We start from the raw sequence: 27,780 nt of genomic DNA, 5'->3' as shown, positions 1-27,780 counted from the left end.
ATTTCAAAATGTTACACGACACATCTGGATATTTCCATGTCTGGAAAACACTTAGGATTAAACCGGTTAAATAATAATAATAAATAACTTTTACTCACTGCGGCCAGTAAAAAGCCAAACTCATCATTGGTAATTCCAGTGATGAGAGGAACTTTACTGAACTCTTGCTTCTGAACGATCTCCTCCACAGGTTTAGGAAGGAAATAAGAATCCAGAGCAAGACTGAAGTGCATCATCGCAAACTAGAAACATAGTGGAAACACAGCTGCTCATATCAATCACATGAAATATTTGATATAAATTCTATTCTCACTTATATTTTTAAGCATGACGTGATAAATAAATAAAAAGAAAAAGACTCCGATAACACACTTAAAGGGATAGTTAACCCAAAAAGGAAATTTGTCATTAACTCGCCCTCAAGTTGTTCCAAACCTGTAACCGGTTTCTTTCTTTTGATGAACACAAGAGGAAGATATTTTCATAGTATGGAAAAAAAAAAAAAAAAAAAAAAAAAAAAAAAAAAAAAAAAGAAGACAACTGTTTATTACCAGCATTCTTTAATTTTTGTTTTCCGCAAAAGAAACCGGTTACAGGTTTGGAACAACTTGAGGGTGTTAACGACAATTTTTATATTTTTGGTAACCATCCCTTTAAATTCACTTTTAAAAAGTGCACTGTAAGGTCAAATTTTACAATCCATTTTAAATGTAAATAAAATTCAGCTAATTGCATTTAATATGAAACTAAATTACACAGTTTTCATTTATTTGTAATTAACATGAATTCAGTTCATAAGTATATTAAAGTACATTACATTTACATTTCATTTAGCAAACGCTTTTATCCAAATGAGGAATACAAGCAATTCATAAAGAGTCAAATAAATGCCCACAAAACAGTTTCACACAAGGATTTTTACTTCCGTAGTAAGTAAAATGTACTTCAGGGCCCATATTCACAAAACATCTTAAGGCTAAAAGTAGCTCATAACTTGCCGATTTAGAGAAAATCTTAAAAATAATGGGTGTGTCAGTCCTAAATTTAGGACTCCTAAATTTTTGTTCTAAGAGTATTTCACAAAGCATTTTAGCACTAAAACTATAGCTCCTAAATCTGTGGAACGTTAGGAGTACTGAAGAGGACTCTTAAGTCACTAAACCGAACCACAAACTATCCTAAAATGGCTGTTGCCAGCAATCTGCCTTGGAATGTAAACACTTTAGAAACATTTGACGATAATTAACTTTTAAAAAGGAATATCGCCTTAATCGCAAGGGTATTGACTGACTGTCCCCAACAAGTTCTATAACAATTTTTTTGATCACCCTATACAAGGGCATAGTTTTGGGGCGCAAGTACCATTGTTCTTAATTGTAGTATTTGTTATGGCATTACCAGGCCAATACATGACATGCACACATATATATATTCATATAATAAAAATAATCTGTATAGCATTTATGAAAAACAGCCTGCACATTTAGCAACAAGTTACAACATAGCACAGTTGTAATACTGTATAAATCTACAGGAAAAATCTATTCCCTTAACAGATTATTATAAATTCTACAAGTTAGACAAAATATACCACAAACAAGCCTACAATAAAACGTTATGAATTCTAGTAAAGGATGTCATTAATAGTTTAAAATTATTTTAAATATAGGCCTGTGTGTTGGTGCAAGATTGTTGTGTCAGTCTTTAGTTTATTTGCCTTTTTTAGATACTGTTCGACTTTCTCCATAGCATTTTAAAGTGACAGTTTCCCAACAGAATTCAAATAGATCGCACATTTTACCTCCAGCTTCGTGATAGGAATAGCTCACACAAATCTTATCAGTTTGAGCACGCTGGTGAACGCGCGCAGAGTATAATAAGAGTATAAGCTGATTTGCGTGGCGCTCATGCACAATTAAAACCACTGCGCTTCAATCGTATTGTGCTGATAACTGGTTCGTTGGGTTCATACGTCAAGCTGGCACTAAAGTGCCGAAGTAGCGATTTAAATTAATAGCCTGATTCTAGGTTTCCATTAACCATGGTATAAATATTGGCTGAACATATACTCGTTTAATCAGTGAGTCTTAGCCTGCATTTTAAAATATTTATTTTTTAAATGTGGCAATTAGCATTTTTATTTTCAAACCCTTATTTGATTGGCAACAAAATCATGCTCTACAATATTTTATGTATAAATCTCTGACAAAGCCTGCCTCTATCAGCCAATCACTGTGTGCATAGTAATCATGCTAACATAATCTAAGAGTAAGAGCGGGGTTGACCTCGTTGCTATGGATGAAGACTTTTCTCTATTCCTTAGTAAAAAGGAGCTCAGCAGCTTTGTGAAATTGTTTTAAGAGAAAACTTAGCTAAAAACTTTTACTGCTATTTAGGAGAACTCTTAGTGGTAAGATAAAATGTTTTGTGAATACAGGCCCGGGGATCTTGTTGCTTTACATGTAGTATGATTTATTTAGTTCTTAAACGGTTTATTTTTAATGAAAAATTTCACACCTTTTTGGAACATTCCAGAGCTTCCTCCTCAGACCAGCGCATGATGCAATCGACGATCTTTGATGAGCGGTTGCTGTTACATTTACATAATTTGGCTGCGTTCTGAAATGACCATCAACACGAGAAGTTATTTAATAATAGTAGTATTTAATATAACTTAACACAATCATGAAAATGTAAGAAGAATACAAAATGATACCTGAGCCCTCAGTAAAGGATCACCCATCACTAAACCATCCCAGAAGGCCGTCCCACTTTCTGCAATGGCACGATGAAACAGACCAGAAGCCAATGGTGAAAGAATCTTGAAGACAGAATGACAAAGCAACTCACTCAAAACAAATAGTTAAGAGTAATAAAGGCTGGTTTCTATGGTTACTATGCTGTAAATAAAAGACCCATACCAGTGTGGATACACTGACTCCTCCGGCAGACTCTCCAGAGATGGTCACTAATCCAGGATCTCCACCGAAGCTGTGGATGTTCTCCTGAACCCACTGAAGAGCTGCAACCTGATCCAGAAAACCATAGTTTCCTGGAGCATGTTCATCTCCCGTGCTACAAAAAAAAAGAAATGGGACTCTTTAATCCGAATCTGTAATTGACCACATGCACGATTACTTCCTGGTTTTGGATAAGCCAGCTCAGTCATTTCCGGTCAACTTCACTGTGCCATAAGGGAGCGCCCTTTGCTTGGTTTCTTAGATGATCCATTCACAATTTGGAGAAAAGTTGTGTTTGTCCAAGCGGAAAATATTGAATGCACCATTTAATTGCTGTACCAACTTGTTCAATTTGTATTTAACCATGTAGGTATTTAAATGAGCATTATAGGCTGTTGTCTGTCTTCATTTTTAAATGACAAGTGAAGTCTACTTTTATTTGTGCACTCACAATATTAAAAAACAAAAAAAAACAATGTGCCTTTATACTGCCGTCTCGTCTTGAACAGGAGCGCTTCACAAAAATGAACCAAAACTAGCAAATACATGCCTCACAGACAAACATATCGGAAAGCTTTAAATTACTAAACGAAATAAGACAAATCGAAAACAAATACTCTTTCAAAAAAAAGACGACGTGTGTGGAGCAAGTCATGGCTGGGCAAAAGAGGACTTTATGGACTTCCAGTTCTACAGAGCGAACTTGAGGTAATTTTGTTATTCGAGTTTAAACATCCTGCCCCTTAATAAATAAACTTTAAGTAAACTTTACTTTGTACATATATTGTTTTTACAAATAACGAAGTTGAAGTTTGAAGTTGTCGCGCTAATTGCGTCATCAAGTTCAGTGCTCCTATTGCTTCTTGGTTTGACGGTCGTCGTAGGAGATGTCACACGGCAGGAAAGTGTCTGAAATCTTCTGAGACTGCCAGAATTGAAATCGGAGGAAAATTTTTTTTAATTGCAACGGCCATTAATCGGCTGTCGGTGAACATGTCAAACCAGCGATCTAGACAACTGATTTTAGCCTAGGATTATAGGAATCTTTTAGAATTTTCAAAATTTGTCTCAGACGACCAAATCGTGGCCAAAATCGCACAGTGTGAGCCGGGCTTAAGGAGGAGACGTCGAGTCAGGATCGGCAACTTCTTCCTTGCGACGCAGACTCTGAAACACTAGTTTATTAGTAAATTATTCAAATCTCACCCCCCCCCCCCCCAACACATTCATGGTAATTACCTGCTGGGGCTTTGTGGCAAGCTTTAGCCTATTGCGTGCGTAATAAGAATGAGGCAGGAGAGGTTTCTGTGAGAGTCTTTACCTATATATAGCACATAAAATGAGCTTCACCAGAAGATTACTAACTGGCTCATCTTTATCCGGAACTTCTAAATGGCACTCCGTGCATATGGTCAATTAAATACAGAAAAATGGATAAAAAATAAATAAATAAAAAATATAGGGTTTAAATCATGCACACAAGTGATGCACCAACTTTAAAAAAAAAATTATGAAAATTGAAACCAAAAAGTTCTGGTCATTATTCACGTTTGTGTAGCTGCATGAACAAATATTGCTTCAGCCCACCAAAAGGGGTGGGGGCTGACTGCTGTATAAGTTGGCTCTGTCGCTATCAGTCAAAAGATTCTGATGAAATGGGAGTCACGTAATGTGCTCATAAACCTAGTTGCACTTGAGTAGAGCTCCGTACGTTTGGCCCCTTTTTGCGGTCGTTTTATTTTAAGTTTTATTCATTAATACTTTTCACTGATGGCATACAATCGGAAACAGCAGGAGTGGTTTCCGTCGGCTTCTCCGATTATGAAGAAATCCAAGTCACTGAACTCAAGCGATATGATGGACAAGATGGCAAACACCGTTACACACTTTGAGGACATTCTAAGAACAGAGATGACGGCGATGCGGAACGAATTCGCTTCTCACGTCAGTTGTTCAGTCGTTATGCTCTAAACTGGATCTTCTTACAGAGGAGATGAGAGAACAAAAGAAAGTTGTCGCAGATCACGATAGGAGCGTAAACGTGCTCAAGCAACATGTTGTGGACTTACAGGATCGCAATAGGCGCAGCAGTCTGCGTCTGGTCGGATTGCCTGAAGGTTCCGAAAAGGACGACCCTATGGGTTTTTTGAAAAGGTCGCTACCGACGTGGCTCCCGTCTCTGGCGGGCAAAGAGATTGAAGTGGAGCAAGCGTGTCGCGGGTTCACAAGGCTCTCCTCAGATCGCGCTAAACCACAGGTTTTCATCTTTAAACTGCTGCGGTACACAGACAGAGGTGTCATTCTGTGGACCGCCAGACTTCATGCACCGGTGAAAACTTCCGGAGCAACGCTTTTTTTTTTTTTTTTTTCCAGATTTTTCTCCAACCACCGCAAAAAGTAGTGCATTTGCGCCAATTAGGAAGGAGATGAGAGACGCTGGCATCCAGAATTTTCTCCTTTATCCTGCAACGCTGAAGGTCATTCTCAAATCAAGGTGAACCTAAAATGCTACACTCCCCAGAAGAAGCAAGGGTTTCTCAGATCCCTTTCATCCACCAACTCTGTGAACTTCAGCTGGACATTTGTGGTCTAATCGGAGAAGAGATGCTCTAAATGGTTAGGTGTCTGTCTTTCACGGTTCACTTTAATGTTCACTTTTTAATTCATAGTTACTAGAAGCTCTCATTGTGCATACAGTATTTATAATGTGTATTGTATACTGTGTACAATTGTCCATCGCTTATTGTATATTGTGCAAGTGTGTATATTATTGTGCAAGTGTGTATATTGTTGTACATTGTTGATATATATATATTTTTCATATCTTGTTGCTTGTACTGCCATGGCACAGTCTTGTACCCAAGTATTTCACCATCGGTACACTTGTGTACATGGTGTGACAAAGATTTGATTTTGATTCGATTTTTTACCGATTATGATGTTATTTTATTTATGTTTCTAGTTGTATTCCATCTCACTCCCTTTTATTTTTTTAAAAAACAGAAATACTACCTAGTCGATGTGAGACTATGGGGCCAAATGTTGGTGCTACAGTAGTGTGCAGGGTTTTGTTGACGCCACGGACCATATTAAGGGGTGCTGGCAGATCAAGGTTTGTTCTTGCTTTGATCTGCCATAGTTCATGGGAATGTATTTATATATATTTTTTTTAATAGTGATGGGAAGGATGGGGGGGGGGGGGTTGTTTAATGGTAGACTCAACTGGTTTCATTTTCAAACTTGTATTTTGTCTTATGCAGTAATTATAATATTCTGAGTTGTAATAGGCCTAAATGGCCCTCACAAACATACAGGTTTTCTGGATCTTTTGCGAAGACTGATATAGTGTTAGTTCAAGAATCCCATTTGAAAGGATATACACATGTGTAATAAGTTATTAAGTGGTATCTCACTCATCTTCGGATACTAAAACGAAGGACGTCCTAATATTGGTGCGAAACTTTAAATTACTATTTTAGACAAAGGTTGTGATACAGATGGTAGAACAAAACAATAGTGGAGAATAGGAATATTGTATTTCTCCCGGTTTATGCCCCTTGTACTCCTGACCCTACTTTGTCCTCCGTTTTGTCAACCCATCTCTTGAAGTTTTCAGATTTTTTTTAAACTGTATTGGGTGCAGATACGAATTCTGTAATGTCGCATATCCTAGATAGATCTCGACCAAAGGAATCACACTCACAAGGTTTTTTTTTTTTTTTCTGAATATGAATGTTATCTTCTCCTAAGGGTAATCTCTGTTCGCAAGGATCTTTAGGCACGTGTTCGCATTGTTTTTTTGGGGGGAGTGCCCTTCTCTCTCATCTTTTTGGTCTCCGTTATCACAGGACCGGTTATATTTGTTGAGTACTGAGATGTGTTTGACTCCGCGCCATTTTTTCATGGATGACTTTTGGGACTTCACCTTGTCCGTCCAACAAAGATGTTTACTGTTAGCTGCTCTCACAGCAGCAAAAAATGGCTAGTCAACCGTTGGAGTCCTCCTCACACAATGGACGAACGAACCTGGACTGTGTGTTTGTTGGACATTGTCTCGGTGGAACTCTCAACTTCTCGTGTAAACTAGAAGTTTGTGTTATTCAGCATTTGATGTTGTGTCATCTTTTCTAGAATCCATGCAAAAAATATTTAACTGTGGGTTGGGGTGGGTTCTGAATTCACGCAGTTGTTGGTTACTGCTGTTTCAGGAAGAAAATTTAATTAAAAAAAAAAAAAAAAAAAAAAATGAAATGGTGCTCAGTCTTCAACTCACGTGAAGCCTTATAGCACAGCAGCGTATGCAACGCTCATTCCCTCATCTCAGGGAACCAAGGTTACATTTCCCTTTCGAACGGTCTCTCCTGTTGCTTCAAACAGGGTTCGTACACATTTTTACCAATAAATTTCCATGACTTTTGAGACAATATTCATGACCTAGTGTCCCATTATTTTACAACAAGAATAAAAATTCTCAAATCATCATAGCATTAACTAAAATGAATGACTAATGCTATGGTTTGCTTTCTGTTTTAGTAATAAGTACAAGCTGCAACTGCGCCAGATGTTACTCCACACAGAGAACATATCACATCATTGGATATTATCATTTAACTCCATTAAACGCAGGACCTGAACTTAGTTTGAAATTTCTCTTTTGCAACTGTTAAAGTGTTAAAACAACCACAAAAAAAGACTGTGCTAATGAGGACACTCGCCAAGATGGCCATTTTAACATCATTGTGTATTTTTGCCGCTTAAACGCAACAAGCTGCGCTTTAGAGCCTTGCATTTCAGCCCGAGCCGGACAAGCCCCGACTTATTTACGGCTTTGGGACAATTTTCATGTCATAGCTCAGACGCGGCCGGGCACTGGGCTTGTTTTAGGCTTCCTCATTTTTATATTTTAGATATCCATCAGTTATTACGGTGATGAAAAGGATTTGCTGCGCTGGTGGAAACACGAGACCGTGCTACCGCGACTGTCAAGAGCAGTTCGACTGCGTTTAGTGTCCTGCCAGCAGCAAGTGCACACAAATATCAACTCACATGTTGATATTGGGAGTGCACACAAATAAAAGTAGACCCTTAACAGTCCCGAATTATGCATTACCCTTATCTTTATGAGCAAAACCGATGGTTGTTTCCACTGTTATAAGAAAAGAAAAATGCAATTGGCACTCCATGTCCTGCAAAGCTTCCACTCTCAGCACAAAGGATACGCACCTAATAGCACCCATTTGTCTAGGTTAAACAGTTAAACTAACATTGTGATATGCTTAAGTATTATATATATATATATATATATATATATATATATATAGATTTTATTTTAGTCAAATGGTTTGAGAAGGATAACCGGATCAAACATTGGCTAACTCACTGTCTGCTGCTGGCCGCTTGGTCGTTAGGCTACTTTAAAAACAAAAACTTGAATTTAACAAAAAAAAAAATAAAAAAAAATTAAATTAAATTCTAAACTTTAACAAATAACCACTTTGCCATTAAAAATTTATTTGGGCCCTTTGGATGTGACCGGGCGCACAGGAAACCGGCTATGGAGCGCGCGAGTACCGATGGGTTAAAAAGACGTGGAAATATATAATGTTACATTTTTGTGACGATGCAACAATGACCCGATTAGGCAAGTGACAATTGTCAACTGTACCGAAACGTGAGCGAAAGTCTTGTAAATCGCAGCATGCAGCAGCTCTTTAGTGACCAAATGCGCACATGAGAAGCCGCTACAAGAGACCGTCAAAGAAAAGACGTGATACAGCTGAATCACTCACGCCGTTTTAAAATGACTGATTTCATCCGACACACTGTGTGGATTCACTTACTCAAACCTACATGCTAAAGGCTATTGAATAAATGTGTGAATATCCATTTTAAAGTCGAATGCTGCAGGAATGAGTAAAACAATACGATGTATCCTATGCGCAATCCCGCACTGAAATTCAGGACCTGATTAAGCAATTCCATTATACAGAGATAGATTTCCGTGACTTTTCCAGGCCTGGAAATTGCAGCTTTAAAATTCTATGACTTTTCCAGGTTTTTCATGACCGTACGAACCCTGTTCAAGGGACGATATTAGGAACACATCCAATAGCGCCGTGCTATAAGCAAGTGCAGAATGAAGCCCCTCTGAGCGCCCATAATGACGGCTCCTATAAGCATGAACCAATTATGAGACCCAAGCCACTAGGCTAGGGACTACATGAGACCTTCCCCACTCACAGAGAAGATTAGGTAAATTAAGCAGACAAAATCTGTGCCTGGAGGGCCAGGACATCCAAGTTATAAAACCTGATGAAGGTGGAATGGCGAAGACCAGCTGGCAGCCACACAGATGTCACCAATAAAAACTCTGATAGACCAAGGCCAGGAGGACGCCATTCTTCTGGTGGAGTGGTACCTCACTCCAATAGAATACTGTAAGCCCTCTGAGGCATAAGGCAGGGCTATAATATCAGCTATCCAGCAAGACATATCTGAAGCAAACAAAGAGCTGCTCTGAATGCCAGAAATGGCTAGAGCACTCTACATACACTATAAGAGCCCAAACCGGGCAGAGTAAATTCGGACCCTGCTCATCCTCTGAGTTAAGAAGAGCCAGAAGGGTGATAGCTTGTGCTCTGATCGGAGTGGAGAGCACCTTAGGCACATAGCCATGTCTTGGTTTGAGGACGACTCTACAGTTGTTAAGCCCAAACTCAAGGCATGAAGCACTGATTGACAGTGCCTGTAAATCTACTCACTTGACCGAAGCTAGAGCTAGAAGGGCAGTCTTAAGTGACAGGGGCCGTAAATCAGCTGACTGGAGCGACTTGAGAGCCTCGTAGGGCTCTAATGACTGTGGATAAGTTACATGTTGGCATACAAGGCCACCAGGAGGACAGAATACCCGACTTCCCTGACCTGTCTGATGACCTTTGGGAGTAGGGCAATTGGAGGGAAGGCATATTGGCACTGGGCCATTTATGGGCCAGATCATCCCACTCCCTCAAGAAATATGTTGGGCAGTGAGCGTTGTCTATTGAGGCAAAGAAGTCTACCTAATCTGCCCAGAATGAGAACTGCCCTCAGTGAGACTAGATTGCATTGTGCCCATAGGAGGAAGCGTCTGTAAAGTGAGTGACCAGACACCACCTTGGTGATTTATATAGGCTATGTTGACCAAATGGACCAGGACATGGTACTCTTTTAAGGCTGGTAGAAAGGTTTTCAGGGCTAAAAAAGAAAAAAACCAATCTCTCTAGGTAGTTGATGTGTAGGCATTGCTCCAGGCTGGACCAGGAGCCGAACACCAGTCTGCAGTCTTGCAGCTGTTGTGACCACCTTCCTCCTGGGAGTCAGTCCCAATGGAACGCCTGTCTGAAACAGGCAATGGGCCATCCAAGGGGCAACAGACTTGACGCAGCGGTGGTTCATTTTGAGACGAAGACATCCCAAGCACCAATCGTGGGACGGTCCCCAGGCTTTGAGCCAAAATTGGTGGGCCCACATTTGAAGCAGGCCCAAAGGGAAAAAAAAAAAAAAAAAAAAACAAAAAAAAAAAAACAAAAAGGAAAAAAAAAATTTGACTGAGGCAGCTGTCACGAGGCCGAGCATCCTCTGGAAAACTCTGAGGGGATGACAAGTCCCAAATCTAAGTGACACCGTGGACCATCTGGGCTGATAACTGTCCCCAGGAAGATGGCTTGCTGGCTGGGAGACCGAGCTCTAGGCTAAATTAATTTTCAGCCCAAGACGCTCCAGGTGGCTGAGCAGCGGTGACCAAAGAGTTCCTGCTCCAATCTGGCTGAAAAGCAAATTGTCGAGGTAATTTATAATGCGGATTCACATCTGCCTCAGAGGAGAAAGAGCCACGTCCACACACTTCATAAAAGGTGCACGGGACCAGAGACAGCCTAAAGGGCAGGACTGTATATTGATAAGCCAACCCCTCAAACATGAATATCAAGAACGGTCAGTGATGCGGGGCTATCTGTATGTGAAAAGAAGAGTCTTTCAGATCCACCAATATATATAAAAAAAAATAAATAAAAATAAGTCATTTGCGCATCGGTTTCAAAGTCTGCATTCGGAACTGGCTTTTTCAGTTCAGGTGTCTGAGATCAAGGATGGGCCCTGAGCCACCATCTTTCTTGGGAATGAGGAAGTAGCAGCTGTAGAAATCTGACTTGCTGTTCACTAGATGATCCGTCTCTACAGCCCCGTTTGCAAGCAGACTAAGGGAACTGGTTAGCGTTTAAGCATCTTGGAGCCCAGGCTCAGACAGCCATCAGTTAGTGATTAAAATTGCCACGCTGGTGGAAACACGAGGCCATGCTGCCACGACTGTCAAGAACGGCTTGACGGCGTTTAGTGTCCCGCAGCAGCAGCATGCATGCAGTCAGTGCAGCTGAAGAGTTCTGCATTCAAATGCATGCAATAGGCTAAAGCTTGCTGCAAAGCACCGGCAAAAGTAATCCCCCTGACACATTCATGGTAAAATAACGAGATATTTGAATTTATGAATAAACTAGTGTTTTCTGAGTCCGTGTCGCAAGGATGAAGTTGCCGATCCTTGACGAAATAGCACGAAATAGAAATATCCCCACCCCTTTTGGTGGGTTGAAGTACCATTTGTTCGTGCAGCTACATGAACGTGAAAATTAATATTAAAATCTCAATTTTTGTAGTAAACAGGATTTTCCCCATAGCGTCGCAACGGGAGAGACCATTTGAAAGGGAACTGAAGATTTCATTGTCAAAAACTGAAAATAAAGTTGGTTATATTAAAAAAAAAATAAATAAAAAAAAAAAAAAATTCTGGCCTGAATTTAACCATTTTCTGCAATTAAATGTCAATATTTCGTGACAATTTCATCAGTGATTTGGGCCAAATATTAATTTTAATATAATGGCACTGAACATTTAATTGATCTTTAAAGCTAACAAATTTGCTTTGGCATGTGCATTGATGCATTCATATATTAGTGCAATGATAAATATTCAGTGTATCGAATACAGAATTTAATGTTTTTATTTACTAATACGGAACAAGAAAAACGTCTCTTTACAAAAAAATAAGTCAAGAATTTATTTTTTGCAGTTAACCTACACTTTCAAATATGGCAGTAAATACAAGAAATATTGAACCACATTACGGATTAATTTGTTTTCAGGGGTAGACAAATGAATAAACAGCTTGAATAGTCGATTTCTACATGTGGGCAGGCATTAAATGCCCCTTTCTGTTGATTGGTCAGTCGAAGATCAAACGTGCAGTCATCAGTTCTGCATGGCAGAATAAGTCATTCGCTTCTGCAAGTGTACAAATTCTTAATGCTTTTTTTTCCTCAAACAATCAGGCTAACAAATAGCTTGAAAGAACCTGTACCATTGCAGAGCCTAGACAGGGCTTTCTTCTGTGTAGACCAGTGGTTCTCAAAGTGCTAGAGGGTCTGCTATTTGCTATAGCCTACTGTATCTTCCAGACTGTAAAATCATGTTTATCACCATGATACATGCTGTGATTTATTCCAAAGTGACTTTTGAGATGTATTTAACAAATGTAGATTTATTTTTTGTAAGTAGGCGTGTCAAGTATTTGCTGCGTGTTGATTCATGTTTGTGGCGTGCACCAGAAAGAAGCTCAAGGAGACCAAGACGCACGAAAAGCAGCACATTCTGTTGTTCTTTATTTTTCAAAGGCCTGACATTTTGTAGTCATTTGGAATGTACACAATACAAATTTTGCCATTCTATACCATAAATCAAAGTGTATTAATTCCTCTGCTTAGGACAAAAACATCCAAGTGAACATCAATTAATACTCTATTATTATTATTATTATTATTATTATATTAAACTGCTGCATATTTCCTGTACACTTCAAAAATTGGTCTGCGCTTGACTGTAGTCATGTTTGTCTGCCATTTATTTTACTGAGTTTATTTAACCCATTGCAACTTGTGTGAATTAACTACTCATTTCTAAATGCTTATTACCCTTTTTGAAACACACACAATGTCCTGCTCGCACTTGCCCAGAGAATGGCAAGTTATTACATTATGAAAATCTTTAAGATGTTGCAGCTGTGTGCAAGTGCGCAGCAGCTCGTGCCGCAGACAAGTGCACGAGATATGTAACGTAATAACTTATATTAATAAAGCAAATCGTTTAATTTAGCTCAAAGGGAATCATTTACGATTTTATAGGGAATTTGAACAATCACTGTTTTACAGCTGATCACTGAAGCGGCAGCGATTCATTGACCAAGCCATATAACATCAACTCTGCACTGGATATTAAAATCCAAAATAGTGAAAACACTATTTAATAGCACAGTAACAAGATCGGCAGATTAAGACATTAACTTGTGAGTATAAAACAAAAAAGTTATTTTCAATAAATAAGATTTATATAAACCTAAGACAAACTAATCTAACATGAACACACAGTCACACGTTGCAGAAAGAGAGAAAGTGAGGAAAGGATGAGTTTAAGAGAATGAAAATGTGAAATCCCAAGTTTACAGCAATGTTAAATTGCCTAGACCTGAACAACCAATCACTTAATTACCCTCACTTTGAGTTTCTCAATGAGGCTAAAATTAACTGCACCGATTCAGTTAGAATCTGGAGGTACTTGCTTGCTTTGTTAAGGGAATCCCTTTTGTCATTGTTGCAGGAAAGGGGGTTCCCCGAAGTGTCTGATTGGTTGAGAGTTCAGTAGTCGTTGAAGTGATGTCTTGGCAAGCCAATGGAGTTGTGGCTGGTAGAAGTTGAGGTGGTCACAGACTCAAGTCGGAGACGGAGTACACGAAACTCACAACGGAAAATAAATTAAAGTAAAAGAATGTAAAGAGACTAGCTTGGTTCTTTTCTCATTGTGGTAGCAGCTGGCACGTGGGCCAGAGCACGCTCAAAGAGCAGCGTCAAAAGAGAAGATGAGAAGGGAGAGGACCAACAGAGAGTTTGATGTGTCCTGAGTTTTTAAACTCAGCTTTCAGACCGTCCCATCTGGTCGTCTTGACCAATTAGATACTGTCCTTGCTCGGGGTATTGCTTTGTTTCTCTACCCCATCAATAAATCAACATGTTAAATGGTCAGTCACATGTCCGAACTTTACAAGCTCTTGCAAAGCATACTTTTGTATGTGATTTCTATAACCAGAATGAGACACATTTTACAAAAGAATTGGAAGAAACCTTTAAAGCATGAATTTTCAAACTCATACATACCAAACATGAATATTACCTTTTAAGGCTTAAGCTATTCAATACTTGTTTTAAATCACTCATTGTGCACGTCTTGATTTCAATAAGGATAGTCTAATGTGTGGGTAACATACATAAATATGCAGTTATGCATAGAAATTATTAGTCTCATTAATTGAAAATGAAAGTCTTTTAAGATGATTTTAGGTGCATATGGAAGCAGACAGTCTGTGTCTTGTATGGGGTGGGGTGGGGGGGGGCCCCAAGAGAGTCTGTAGCTCGTGATTTTCTATTAACAGGTTTACATGTGACGGCAAAATCTCTTTGACCATCATTACTTGCCCCAAATTTGACGGTCCCCTTCCGGAATTGGAATTATCAATAAGTGTTTTTTTGTCTCAAGGTTGTAAGCCGTTCTGTGAAAGAGGCTTGCTGGTTAGTTTGCTTGCTTCAGACTAGTTGGAGCTAGGAATCTGATTTACGACGTTGTCCTGTTTTCTTGGGGCCTCTCTGAATTCCAGCTCCTCAGGTTTCAATGTTCTGATGCATCTTAAATTTGTCCGATTCAGTCTCTAATATTCTACAGATATCAATTCTAATCAATTTTAATAAAACAAAAGACTACATTATAAAATTCAGAAGAGTACCCAAGTCAATGCATTGTTTTAGTGTTTAATATTTATATTAAAATTAATTAAAACAAGCTTACTGTGGGACCAGGGTAAACTATTACAGCCATCATATCACACCCTGCCATGCCAAGCTGAAGCAAACAATTTATATCTACACAGAAGAAAGCCCTGTCTAGGCTCTGCCCCAGTAAGAGTAGTTTCGACCCATTCATTTGTCTGGTTGCTTGAGAAAAAGATGAATTGTAGTTGCAATAATCATAAGAACCCATACACCTGCAGCAGCAGAGGATTTTTATCAAAGCCACTAAAAGGCAAGCCTGCAACCTTTGGCAGTACGTGGGAAAGGAGACCAGAGGCCATTTTTTTGAATGGATGTCAATGGAGAAGAGGCTTCACTATGCGGAGTTATGAAAAGTATTTGCAATAAACTTGTTAAAAATCCATACAACTGTGGCAGCGGAGGACTGTTATGCTGCGCGAACTGGGGAACAACTGATGATGGCATGGTTTAATGTTTAGTTGGCCAATTAGCAGAAAGGGGCGTTTCATTTCCACCCACATGCAGAGATCAAATATTCAAGCCATTTATTCATTTTCTAGCCCTTAATGTAAAAACGAAAGCAGAATTATTTTCTGGGGGGTTTTTCCGCTTTAATTTTTTTTTTTTTTTCCTTTTTTCTGTTTTTAATTTAAAAAAAAAAAAAAAAGGGTATCTTCCGTTCATTATACTTATTTAGGTACTAATAACCAATTTGATTAAAAATAGTAATTCTTATACAGAATACAAATTCTGTAGCCTACAAATCCACCAAATCAAGATCGCAATCTACAATTATCTGAATTCAGTTATATTTGCATCTGTCTGCCTTTTTCTTATTTTTGTTTTAAAGTAAAATTATTTTAATGGTTATCAATTATGTGATGTAATAGCCATTGCGTCTCTTCAGTTTACATAATATTATGTTTGAACTGCCATAATGAAAATAGTGTCATATTGTAATATTTTAATATGGATCATAAGTTATATTTATTGAATTATGACCAATTTTCAGATTTTAGAATTGCACCGCATCATTTATTTAAAAATCAATCGAATTATTCATTATCAACAACATTAATCTTTCCGCATTATTAAAATGGTATGATCAATGGTCATCTGTAAAAATAACTTATGGCACCTACCTAAAGAATCCCAGAAGGCCCAATCTGTACTGAATCAGCACCACAACCACATCCTGATACGCTGACAGAACGGAACCGTCATACACTGAAGCGGAACCAAGAGAAAGCCCTCCACCATGAATCCACACCATTACCTAGAAAACAAGGCAACATTCTCGAAGAAATTTTCTATGAGGACATTCACTTAAGTTGTTGATGAACTTACTGGTAGCTTGGCGTCTCCACCAGGTTTGACTGAAGTGTAGATGTTGAGATACAAGCAGTCCTCTGAGATATTGGGAATCTCTGCATCCATAGCAAAAATCTCAATAATACTAACTTGCCCGTCCTGGATGCACCTAAAGAAACCACAGCACCATTAGATCATAGAAATGTCTAAAGAAGTTTGAATTCAAATGTTGTTTTGGGACCTCTCACATGGGTGGCTGTTTGGTTGCGTCTCTCACTCCGTCCCATTTCTCTACAGGATGGGGCCGAGCCAGTCTCAGAGGGCCCACAGGGGGTTTGGCAAACGGCACACCTAGATAGCTGTTGACGATAGTGTCCTTGCCCTTCACAGTCAGGAAGACACCTCTTAAACTTCCTAGTTTGGTGTGAACTAGAGGTCCTGTCAGAAACAGATGTGTAACCAATTCTAGTAATTAATAATTAAATAATGTAATTCTTAGTTTCATGCAGAGAGTCTTAGTGAAACTGATTCTGAAAACTTGCCTTCCTTTCGCTCTTTTATTATCCGTGGAAGGGTTTGTGTCATGAAAGTGAAGTGTTTTCCCTTCAGATTTTTCATAGGTTTCGGTTCCAGTCCAATGCTGAGATACTCGGCCTCATCTCCAAATTCAGGCCACTCTGTGAGGTCTGGACCATTCGGAGAACTGCCATCAGGAAAAGTGTTTTAATATCTACTTTTAAATGCATGTGCCAAATGTCATGTGGTGTAACCTATCAAGTAAAAAGTAATTTTCCCTAAACCAGAATACATGCGAGTGATCTAAAGTTTTAAATCTACATTTAAATACACTCAGGCGTACTGTGAGGGAAGCCGCACCATGGAAGAATACACACGGCATCACACATGGGCATCTAGCCTAGCACAAGGGCTCACCCTGGCCATACACGCGAGTGCTAGACCTGGCGTCTGAAGCGCCGTCACGTCTGACCACCAAGGGTGCTGGAGGAACGCCAAACAGGTTTCGCCATGAGGGGAACTCGCCTATTAAGTAAATAAATGGCGATGCCATAGAAGAGAATGGTGCAGCAAGTGTGACAGACAGAGCGGGTCCTGGTGTTCAATGTTTTTGGGTTATCGTCTGAATCAGCTGTCGTAAGAGCTCGTCAGCTGCACGATTGAGCCTTGAACTTGGGGGTCTTGCTGGTCCGACTGAGCCAGCGAGATGGCCCAGGGAGCACTAGCCAGGCTCCCAGAGACTATGCAAGTGGAACCAGAGGAACCGCAGATGTACCCGCAGTGGGGCAGCAAGGCAGAGCACAGGGAACAGACACGGAAAGCGCAGCACCCCAAAGTGAAGTCTGAGTGCACGCTGCGGCCTTTAAGACTTGGTCGTAAGGCATGGACAAGAACTTACAGGCCTTGGATAGGAGATCGTAGATTACCCCGCCAGGCAGCAGTGCCCGTAGAGCATCGCAATAGCACGTTTGACTGGGGGGACCTCCACATACACAGTGGCCACTCCGCCATTGAGGGTAGTGAGGGTGGAATAAGCACTGGCTCCGTTTTGGGCAGAGTAGGGTTACCTCCACGACCTAGTGACCTCTTCATGCACTTCCTGGGACGAAAGGTACTGCAGATGGACCCCCAGGTACCAGTCCTCTAGCCTCGAATGTTCTGGAGATGGTGAAGGCCACAACAACTCGAGCCCAACACTCTCAGCAGCCCAGGGAAAGCATAGCTGTCAGCCCTGGGTCTGACTCAGTCAACGCTACTTTCCTCGAAGGGGCAACGCAGCTGAGTTTTCATCCCTGGAGGACCCTAGTTCACCCTCCGATGCAGAGATTGACATCCAATCCAACAACCGGAGCCCCAAATGAGACACTGACACCCCCCGTGAGAAGGACCAGCAACCTCATCCAGAAGCTCCACAGTTTGCAATGTGCTAGAGGAGCAAAGGGCCCACAGAGATGTACTTGGCAGGGGAGCCCTCACTGTGATCCTCAGGCCACCCTGGCTATTCGCCAAAGTAGTCCTCCCCCATGAGGAGGAACTAGGTTGGGGAATAGCAGAAGAGACTCCACCTTGTTTGAGGTAGTCGAGTCTTCACATCAACATTACTATTGTCATCTTCCCGCAATGGAAACATGAATTATCCACGAAAGCCATCTCAGCGTGCTTAAAGCCCAGGTACATGAGATAGCGATCATGACTGTCAGATGGGGCCAGGTAACGACTGAATCCAGAAACACACGGGTGGAATGATATCTTTAAAAAGATGCAATGTCACAATTGAAAAAAGATTGCGCTTTTCAAGTGCTGAAGCACCCAGGAGGAAGGCCGCAGCAACACTGACAGTTTGTCACCAATATGCAACGTGGAGAGGCTCTTTTAGAAGGCTGCAGCAGACAATTGCTTTAGAGCACAAACGCTCTGCTTCAAAGGGAAAAGCTGAATGTGCGATTGCAATGCAAATCTTGCAACACTCCAAGATGGTTAGACTCTCGGGCGAGATCCCAATTCATCAGTCGTTCTTACATAACGCTGAACGTAAACTGACTGAAAGGTAAAAATCAGATAAACCTGAATCTATGCGAGTGATCTTAAGTTTTAAATATATTTTTAATGAAATGCTATTAATGTCATGAAAGTATATAAACAAGTTGTTAATTCATGTCATGACGTTTTTAGAGTCGCACCACATGACATTTTACACCCCGAATTAACCTGCCTTGTCAAATTCTGATATTAAGGGATTTATTGATTTTGACAATCATGAGGGTTTGCAGAGGTTCCCTCTATGAGATCACTTGCTGTTTTGTTTTTTCCCTGCATGTTGGTCACACCACATTTCATTTAGCAGACAACATGTTTTCAAATATTTATTATATCTTAACAAATCTTTACTTTAAGAACTAATCATGAAAGTTCATGCCAAAATACTTTAATTTTCATACCAATGCGTTTTCATTTGAAGAATTTCATCCTTTTAATGAGGCTTTTTCCTTCATCATGATACCAGGACAGTTGCATCACCCAAAAAATAAACTGGATGACTTTATGGTAAGTTTCACTTACCCGGTACGAGCAAAGTTTCCCCAGTACGCCATGACAGTTCTACAAAGTTCATTCTCTTCTTCTGAGAGTTCCTCTGCATTAAAACAGAAGGAAAGAAAACAGAAAAGGCACTGTATTAATTGTCACCATCTATAGAACCCAGTTGTGATTAATTATCAGGGTTCCTACACATTTTCCATTTCAAAATTCCATACTTTCCCAGACTCAAATTTCCAAACCTCTCGGTAGATTTTCAGACTACATTTAACAAATGTTTCCCAGAGCATTATTTTCAGCTGTATATTTGGTATATAGTACATCCATCTGTAAATATTTTTTCTCTTTATTTTCTTTTTTCATTGATTTTCTCAAAGTGACAACATACAGAGTCCCTAAAATAAAAAAAAATAAAATAATAAATACACAAGAAACTTTGAGCCCTCGAGAAACTATTCACATGTGCATGGTAATGTTTTGTAAGCTTACACATTACAATTTCTAGTTTTATAAAACCTATTTCCTTTGTGCATCACTGCCATCTTACTATGAATAAAACGAGAGCATGGATGCACATGAATTAACATATCTACCTGCTCAAAATGTTGCTTTTTCTTAGGGTAGTCCCTCTAATTTCAGGGCCTGATGTCGTGGCACAGAAACCATGACACGAAATGGGCTGATGGCATACAATTTGCCAGGTTCAAGGGTCTGTAAGACGACTAGTACTGTAAAAAGAAGTGTTTAAGATTTGGCTTTCATTGGGGCAGTATGCCATATTTCAAGGCCTCAGGTAATGCATACTCTGTGGTGGCCAAGAAACCACATAGCGAAATGGGCTGATGGAACAACAAGTGGCTCAGTGTACATTGTCCTATATGCTAAATTTAATGGTTCATTTTGTGCGCACAAGTCTTTTTGCAAAGGTCCTTGATTATGTAATACAGTGCTAAGAGCAGTGTGAAGAAACCCAATGCTTATAACCTGCATTTTGCATAATAAAAATATGCACCTTGAATTCATTCAGTCATATTTGGCGATCACTAAACTGCCATGAAACCTCACTTGTATGACAAAGTCTATATTATATAAAAAAAAAAAAAAAAAATTATATAATATATATATATATATATATATATATATATATATATATATATATATATATATATATATATATATACACACACACACACACACTAAATGGGGTCAATAGCCTGGAAACACATTTTTCTATACTCTCTTTTTTCCATACATTTCCAAACCCCGTAGGAACCCTGAAGTATAATCAATGAAACTAAAGTTTGAGATTTTAAGATGCAGTCACAAGATGCAAATTCACATGACCAGCCAACCATTGCAACATCTGCATGGGGAAAGCTTTCATCCTTTTTCTAAATCTTATCGTAAAACAAGTCATTTCAATGGAACACTTTCCAGAAGTATGAAAAATGTCCCCATACAGATTTTGCAACAGTTTCCAATTAGTCATTTGAATTCACTGAGGTGACCAACAAAAAGCTGCTTGATTTGAAAGCGACTAACAAAAAACATGTCATGTTTCTTAATATTATTTGGGTTGTACCTTCCAGCTTTATATGTCCATCTGCAAAGCAAAAACCAAAAACAAATGCAATTTCATCTGTATGGTCACTTCCAACAAAACTGGGTCGTTTGTTTTGAAGTATACTGGCAGTATGCTGGAATTCATACATGTATACTGGTGCACCAGCATCTATTAAAGGACAAAATTGATAATTATCTTTGAGTATCACTGAAACAGTCTTCCAACAATAAACAGTCATATTTCTACAGCACACTGAACAAACACCTCTGTGGTAATTCGCCAGTTTGCGAGCTGGGATGTTGAACATGAAGTCCCCCATTATCTCTCGAAAACCATCTCGGATTTTGATCCTGTCAGGGGATGTGCCCAGATACTCATTTAAAACAAGCTCAGCAACTGACTGATCTTGAAGCTGAAGGGGAGAAAAATAGACCAGAAATATTATACCTTTAATATCTTTTTATGCCAAATTGAAGATAAAAGTATTCTTACGGCAGGATTAAACATGGTCAAAAATGGCAAGATCTGCTCCATGTCCATCCCATCTGTCCATCCTGGAGGTGAAAAGAACTACGGAAAAACACTTAAATATGAATGTACTGTACAATTCTGACTGAAGTTAAACAAATTTGATATCTTCACAGATTTTAAAAGTGAGAAAGCGTTTACGTTAGGCAATACATATCCCCACTCGTCATCAGTGATTCCAGTGATCAGAGGCACTTTGTTAAACTCATAGGATTGAAGAAGCTTTGCTGCAGGTTTGGGAAGGAACTGGCCATCCATCGTCACTCCAAAAATAACCATCGGATTCTCCTGTAGTATAAGGCAAGCATATGCAAACACGCCATTTAATACATAGGAGGGGTGTTTGCAGGGGCGGACTGGGGCTAAAAAGTGGCCCTGGACTTTTTGGCACAGAATGGCCCACCACAGCATAAACCCACCAGCTCATTAGAGCGGTTTTTAACACCACTTACTAACATACAAATATAACAATACAGAAATACATTTTTTTAAATCATCATTAATAAGTGACCGTCATATTTCTTTACATTATAATTTGCCTTATACTTTTACACATCTTACAGTTTTCACTGAAGTTAAATGTCTACCATAACAATGCGCTGCTTTAGAAGACTTGGAATGTAGTGAAGAAATTGAGTTTTTGTGCCTTTCAATTGCTTGGCAAGAGTTTTTCCATGATGAAAAATTGTATGAAGAAAAACAGTAAACTGTAAATGTGAAATATAAAAAAAAGTTACAATTTAGAATAGCTGTTTCTATGCAAATATATAGTAAAAAAAAAAAAAATCAAAGTTGAATTGTTAGTTGAAAACAGTGGGCCTGCTCCATATTTGTGTGAAAAATGTGATTACCATTTAGTCTGGAGTAAGATTTATAAAAAAAAAAAAAAAATCAATTTGATCCAACCTTGTTGTATTTAAGTGACAGTAAAGATATACTTTACAAATTTATTTAAAAAAAAAAAAAAAAAAAAAAAAAAAAAAAAAAAAGCGTTAGTGTCAGTTTCCACAAGTGAAGTGAAGGTGACATGCTGCCAAGTATGGTGACCCATACTCGGAATTTGTGCTCTGCATTTAACCCTTCCAACGTGCACACACACAGCAGTGAACACACACCCGGAGCACTGGGCAGCTATTTATGCTGCGGCGCCCGGGGAGCAGTTGGGGGTTCGGTGCCTTGCTCAAGGGTGGAGAGAGCGCTGGACATTCACTCCCCCCACCTACAATCCTTGCCGAGACTCAAACCCGCAACCTTTGGATTACGAGTCCGACTCTAACCATTAGGCCACGACTTCCCCACAAAAACAATAACTAGCAGCAAATCAGCATATCAGAATGATTTGTGAAGGAACATGTGACACTGAAGAAATGATGCTGAAAATTCAGCTTTGATCGCAGAAAAATTTAGATAAAATTCATTGTTATCTTATGTCTGCTGAAAACAGCTACGTTAATTGTTTCTACTGTATGTAGCCTACATTGTGGCAATTAATGTCCTAAATGGCAATAAAATTAGAAATTCGAAAAGGCCAGTCATTTAACTTTTTTGAAAACAGTTGGCAAATATTGCTGAATTGTCTCATTTTAACCGTTTCTCTCAGCTCGCATTCAGATGCCGCAGCCGCGCAGCTCAGCTTCTGTGAAGTCTGAACATCTTCAATTTGATTGGCGAAAACATTGACGAGCACTTTTGAGCCGCTGCGACTGAGTTGAGCCAGAACGCAGTAAATTAATTAGAATGTTCGAATATGCATTCAAATGGGCTGTGTGGGCCATTCAAATGGGCCGATGGACAGATATAGGCTACCTACATTTAGCCCATTATAATCCATTCTTTATATTTACACAATGGTCCGGCACACATTGTAGCCTACAGCGGCCCACCGGGAAAACTCCCGGTGCTCAAGATGGCCAGTCCGCCACTGGCTGTTTGCATATACTTGTAACAAATTGAATAGAATATTCACATAGATTTTATGACACAATCTAGTATGTGGACAGACCATTACGATCTTCAGTATGTCGTCTTCTGTCAGCTGCATCACACAGTCAACAATCTTCTTTGTGCTGGAAATATCACAGCCAGATACATTTCCTACAGCCTAGACAGAAAATTTTATATTCACATTAAAACGTTTTTAATTCTTATTAGAGAAGAGAGTTCCTTAAGAAAAGAACAGGAGTAATTGACCTGAGCTAATGCCAGAGGGTTGGGACTCAGTATAGAATCCATTGCTGCCGTACCGCTCTCTGCAATGGCATGATGGAAGAGGTTTGCAGATAATGGAGAAAGAACCTATGGAAGAAAAAAAAAAAAACGCTTGTTTTTTGTCTGAAAAACACTTTAATATAACAACATTTTTTTAATTTCGGAATTAAAATTGAAGTAAGAAAAACGCGTCATTAAATGAATCATTATTTTGAAGATACCTCATGTCACTTGACCTAATCTTTACTATTTATTTTCAAGAAGTCAAAAATATTGCATATACAGGTCCTTCTCAAAAAAATTTGCATATTGTGATAGTTCATTATTTTCTGTAATGTACTGATAAACATTAGACTTTCATATATTTTAGATTCATTACAACACAACTGAAGTAGTTCAAGCCTTTTATTGTTTTAATATTGATGATTTTGGCATACAGCTCATGAAAACCCAAAATTCCTATCTCAAAAAATTAGCATATCATGAAAAGGTTCTCTAAACGAGCTATTAACCTAATCATCTGAATCAACTAATTAACTCTAAACACCTGCAAAAGATTCCTGAGGCTTTTAAAAACTCCCAGCCTGGTTCATTACTCAAAACCGCAATCATGGGTAAGACTGCCGACCTGACTGCTGTCCAGAAGGCCATCATTGACACCCTCAAGCAAGAGGGTAAGACACAGAAAGAAATTTCTGAACGAATAGGCTGTTCCCAGAGTGCTGTATCAAGGCACCTCAGTGGGAAGTCTGTGGGAAGGAAAAAGTGTGGCAGAAAACGCAGCACAACGAGAAGAGGTGACCGGACCCTGAGGAAGATTGTGGAGAAGGACCGATTCCAGACCTTGGGGGACCTGCGGAAGCAGTGGACTGAGTCTGGAGTAGAAACATCCAGAGCCACCGTGTACAGGCGTGTGCAGGAAATGGGCTACAGGTGCCGCATTCCCCAGGTCAAGCCACTTTTGAACCAGAAACAGCGGCAGAAGCGCCTGACCTGGGCTACAGAGAAGCAGCACTGGACTGTTGCTCAGTGGTCCAAAGTACTTTTTTCGGATGAAAGCAAATTTTGCATGTCATTCGGAAATCAAGGTGCCAGAGTCTGGAGGAAGACTGGGGAGAGGGAAATGCCAAAATGCCTGAAGTCCAGTGTCAAGTACCCACAGTCAGTGATGCTGGTGTTGGTCCACTGTGTTTTATCAAGGGCAGGGTCAATGCAGCTAGCTATCAGGAGATTTGAGCACTTCATGCTTCCATCTGCTGAAAAGCTTTATGGAGATGATTTCATTTTTCAGCACGACCTGGCACCTGCTCACAGTGCCAAAAACCACTGGTAAATGGTTTACTGACCATGGTATTACTGTGCTCAATTGGCCTGCCAACTCTCCTGACCTGAACCCCATAGAGAATCTGTGGGATATTGTGAAGAGAAAGTTGAGAGACGCAAGACCCAACACTCTGGATGAGCTTAAGGCCGCTATCGAAGCATCCTGGGCCTCCATAACACCTCAGCAGTGCCACAGGCTGATTGCCTCCATGCCACGCCGCATTGAAGCAGTCATTTCTGCAAAAGGATTCCCGACCAAGTATTGAGTGCATAACTGAACACAATTATTTGAAGGTTGACTTTTTTTTTTGTATTAAAAACACTTTTCTTTTATTGGTCGGATGAAATATGCTAATTTTGAGATAGGAATTTTGGGTTTTCATGAGCTGTATGCCAAAATCATCAATATTAAAACAATAAAAGGCTTGAACTACTTCAGTTGTGTTGTAATGAATCTAAAATATATGAAAGTCTAATGTTTATCAGTACATTACAGAAAGTAATGAACTTTATCACAATGCTAATTTTTTGAGAAGGACCTGTATTTGAAAACCTTCTGCCAAAGTCTGCCAAATCAGGGAATTGAAACAAAACAGGAAATTATATGCATTCATGTAGATATATAATAATTTAATATAAAATACCATTTACGTCACATTTTTGAAAACGATGAAATAAGTTTAATTTAGTGCTAAAATTACTTTAAAATAAAAACGCATCTAAATAGATTTAAACTAATAAAAATGACAATAGCACATAAAATTACTTAAAAATAAATGCTCAATTTATAAACTATTATACACAGTATGACATTTAGTGTCATTAAATTAAAACTAAAATTTGTCAAAGCCTAAATCACAGAAAATAGTTTTGAATTATAAATCCTTACGTGTAAAGACACACTGACTCCTCCGGCAGACTCTCCAAAGATGGTCACTAATCCAGGATCTCCACCGAAGCTGTGGATGTTCTCCTGAACCCACTGAAGAGCTGCAACTTGATCCAGAAGACCATAGTTTCCTGGAGCATGCTCATCTCCCGTGCTAAAGAGCAGAAGATCATCATACAACCTCATCAGAGACCTTAGACCTCAAAACCACCACTCCCTAATCAGAGAATCTGATGCATCAAATGGCCGTTCAAACAAATTACATGCAAGTCTGAAGTCCAAAAACACATGGCCTGATGAAGGAAAACCAAATCTAATGTTTGATACATCGTTGTTTGTTACTCTAATACCTGGAGAGAAAAAAGGCTACTAAAAGGATATTATTTGGAATCATTAGAATTTAATAAACTATTTTGGGTTTTGTTGGATCTTTATATTGACAATTTTTACCTGAAAAATCCAAGTAGGCCAAGTCTATATTGAATCGGGACCACAACTACATCCTGATAGGCAGCCAAAACATGTCCGTCAAAAATGGAAGCAGAGCACGAAGAAAAACCGCCGCCATGAATCCAAACCATGACCTGTTGCACCATTACAAAACAATATCAAAACACAGACATCCATGCATGAAAACGTAACAAAGCTCACCCAAATCAGTCACACTTACAGGTAACTTGTCATTTGCTCCAGGTTTAGAAGGCGTGTAGACGTTGAGGTAAAGACAGTCCTCTGATGAGTCAGGAACCTCTATGTTCATTGATATATTGGCTATCAAGTCTTCAACTAACTGCTTATTCTGCAGACACCTGGGACAGACACAGAGGAACAATGTAAAATCTGGGTGTTGAAGTGAAACGGCTGATCTAGAGGTGCATTAGTTTGGTTAAATTCTCACATGAAGGGCTGTTTTGTAGCATCTCTCACTCCGGCCCATTTCTCTGCAGGCTGTGGAGGAGAAAATCTCAAAGGACCCACGGGCGGCTTGGCGAACGGAACCCCCAGATAGGAATGGACAACTGTGTCCTTTCCCTTCGCTTTCACAAATTCACCTTTTAGGGCCCCAAACTTGGTTTGCAAGACAGGTCCTGTGTAATTCATAAAAAAAAATTAAAACAAATGATAAAGTAACTTTTGTATCCACAGTATGGGTCTCACTGTATATTAGGTGGCCTTAAATAGTATGTACTTACATCAAAAAATTTGTATAAGGCACTTTGTGTTCATATTGTTTTGCAAAACACTTTAGCTGCCATTGAGGTGGGATACGGATAAGGTTAGGTATAGGTTTGGTGGCATGGGTAGGTTAAAGTGTAAGGGATGGGTCAACAGTAATTATAAGTGTAATTACATGCTGGTATTTTAAAATATAAGTACAATGTAAAAAAAACAAGCATGTACACAAGTGCACGTAATGATCAAATGATTAATTTCAATGAAAGTACATAGTAAAGGAGTACATAGTAAAATAGGAGACTTTGACACAGAATTACAGATGCTACACAGCAAGATGCAAACCTCTGACCAGCACCAAAAATAGAAAGGCAAAATTAGAGTTTGCAAAAAAGCACAAAGGTGAGCCAGAAGAGTTTTGGAACTGTGTTTATGGACCGATGAGAGAAAGATGAACCTTTATCTAAGTGATGGGAAAGCAAAAATGTGGAGAAAAAAAGGGAACTGCAATGATCCCAAGCATACAGCCTCATCTGTAAAGCATGGTGGAGGTGGTGTCATGGCATGGGCATGCATGGCTGCCTCTGGAACAGGCCCTCTCAACTTTACTGATGACTTAATGTATGATGACAGTAGCAGAATGAATTTGGAAGGGTACAAAACCATCTTGCCTACCAATATTCAAGAAAATACCACCAGATTCATTGGGAAGTGCTTCATATTGCATCAGGACAATGACCCAAAACACCCTGCCAGTTCAGTCAAGGAATTTATAAGGGCAAAGAAATGGAAAGTCTCAGATTGCCCAAGTCAATCTCCAGATTTAAATCTGATTGAACATGAATTTCAGCAGCTGAAGAGGAGAGTAAAGGCAGAAACTCCCCAAAACAA

The 27,780-nt window shown here is 39.4% G+C and overlaps 1 protein-coding gene across 1 annotated transcript in view; it reads right to left on the bottom strand.

Annotated features, from left to right (window-relative positions):
* The window catches only part of LOC306866829 (uncharacterized protein), a 33,224-nt gene that overhangs the window by 4,306 nt on the left and 1,138 nt on the right, over positions 1–27,780 (bottom strand). Inside the window, exons 2-20 of the mRNA XM_079412211.1 lie at positions 26,615–26,804; positions 26,387–26,525; positions 26,167–26,300; positions 25,717–25,870; positions 23,487–23,591; positions 23,299–23,397; positions 21,438–21,584; positions 21,261–21,338; positions 21,033–21,180; positions 20,787–20,936; positions 19,229–19,301; positions 16,696–16,856; positions 16,402–16,591; positions 16,190–16,322; positions 15,985–16,118; positions 2,922–3,075; positions 2,717–2,821; positions 2,518–2,619; positions 99–242 (exon numbers count right to left, since the gene is read on the bottom strand). Of these exons, the coding sequence (XP_079268337.1) occupies positions 99–242; positions 2,518–2,619; positions 2,717–2,821; positions 2,922–3,075; positions 15,985–16,118; positions 16,190–16,322; positions 16,402–16,591; positions 16,696–16,856; positions 19,229–19,301; positions 20,787–20,936; positions 21,033–21,180; positions 21,261–21,338; positions 21,438–21,584; positions 23,299–23,397; positions 23,487–23,591; positions 25,717–25,870; positions 26,167–26,300; positions 26,387–26,525; positions 26,615–26,804 (2,540 nt within the window). The remainder of the gene's footprint in view (positions 1–98; positions 243–2,517; positions 2,620–2,716; positions 2,822–2,921; positions 3,076–15,984; positions 16,119–16,189; positions 16,323–16,401; positions 16,592–16,695; positions 16,857–19,228; positions 19,302–20,786; positions 20,937–21,032; positions 21,181–21,260; positions 21,339–21,437; positions 21,585–23,298; positions 23,398–23,486; positions 23,592–25,716; positions 25,871–26,166; positions 26,301–26,386; positions 26,526–26,614; positions 26,805–27,780) is intronic.

Source organism: Barbus barbus (assembly GCF_936440315.1).
Source record: "Barbus barbus genome assembly, chromosome: 48".
Classification (NCBI taxonomy): domain Eukaryota; kingdom Metazoa; phylum Chordata; class Actinopteri; order Cypriniformes; family Cyprinidae; genus Barbus; species Barbus barbus.
Note: the sequence above shows the minus strand (reverse complement) of the source record. Positions and strands in the feature narration are given on the sequence as shown.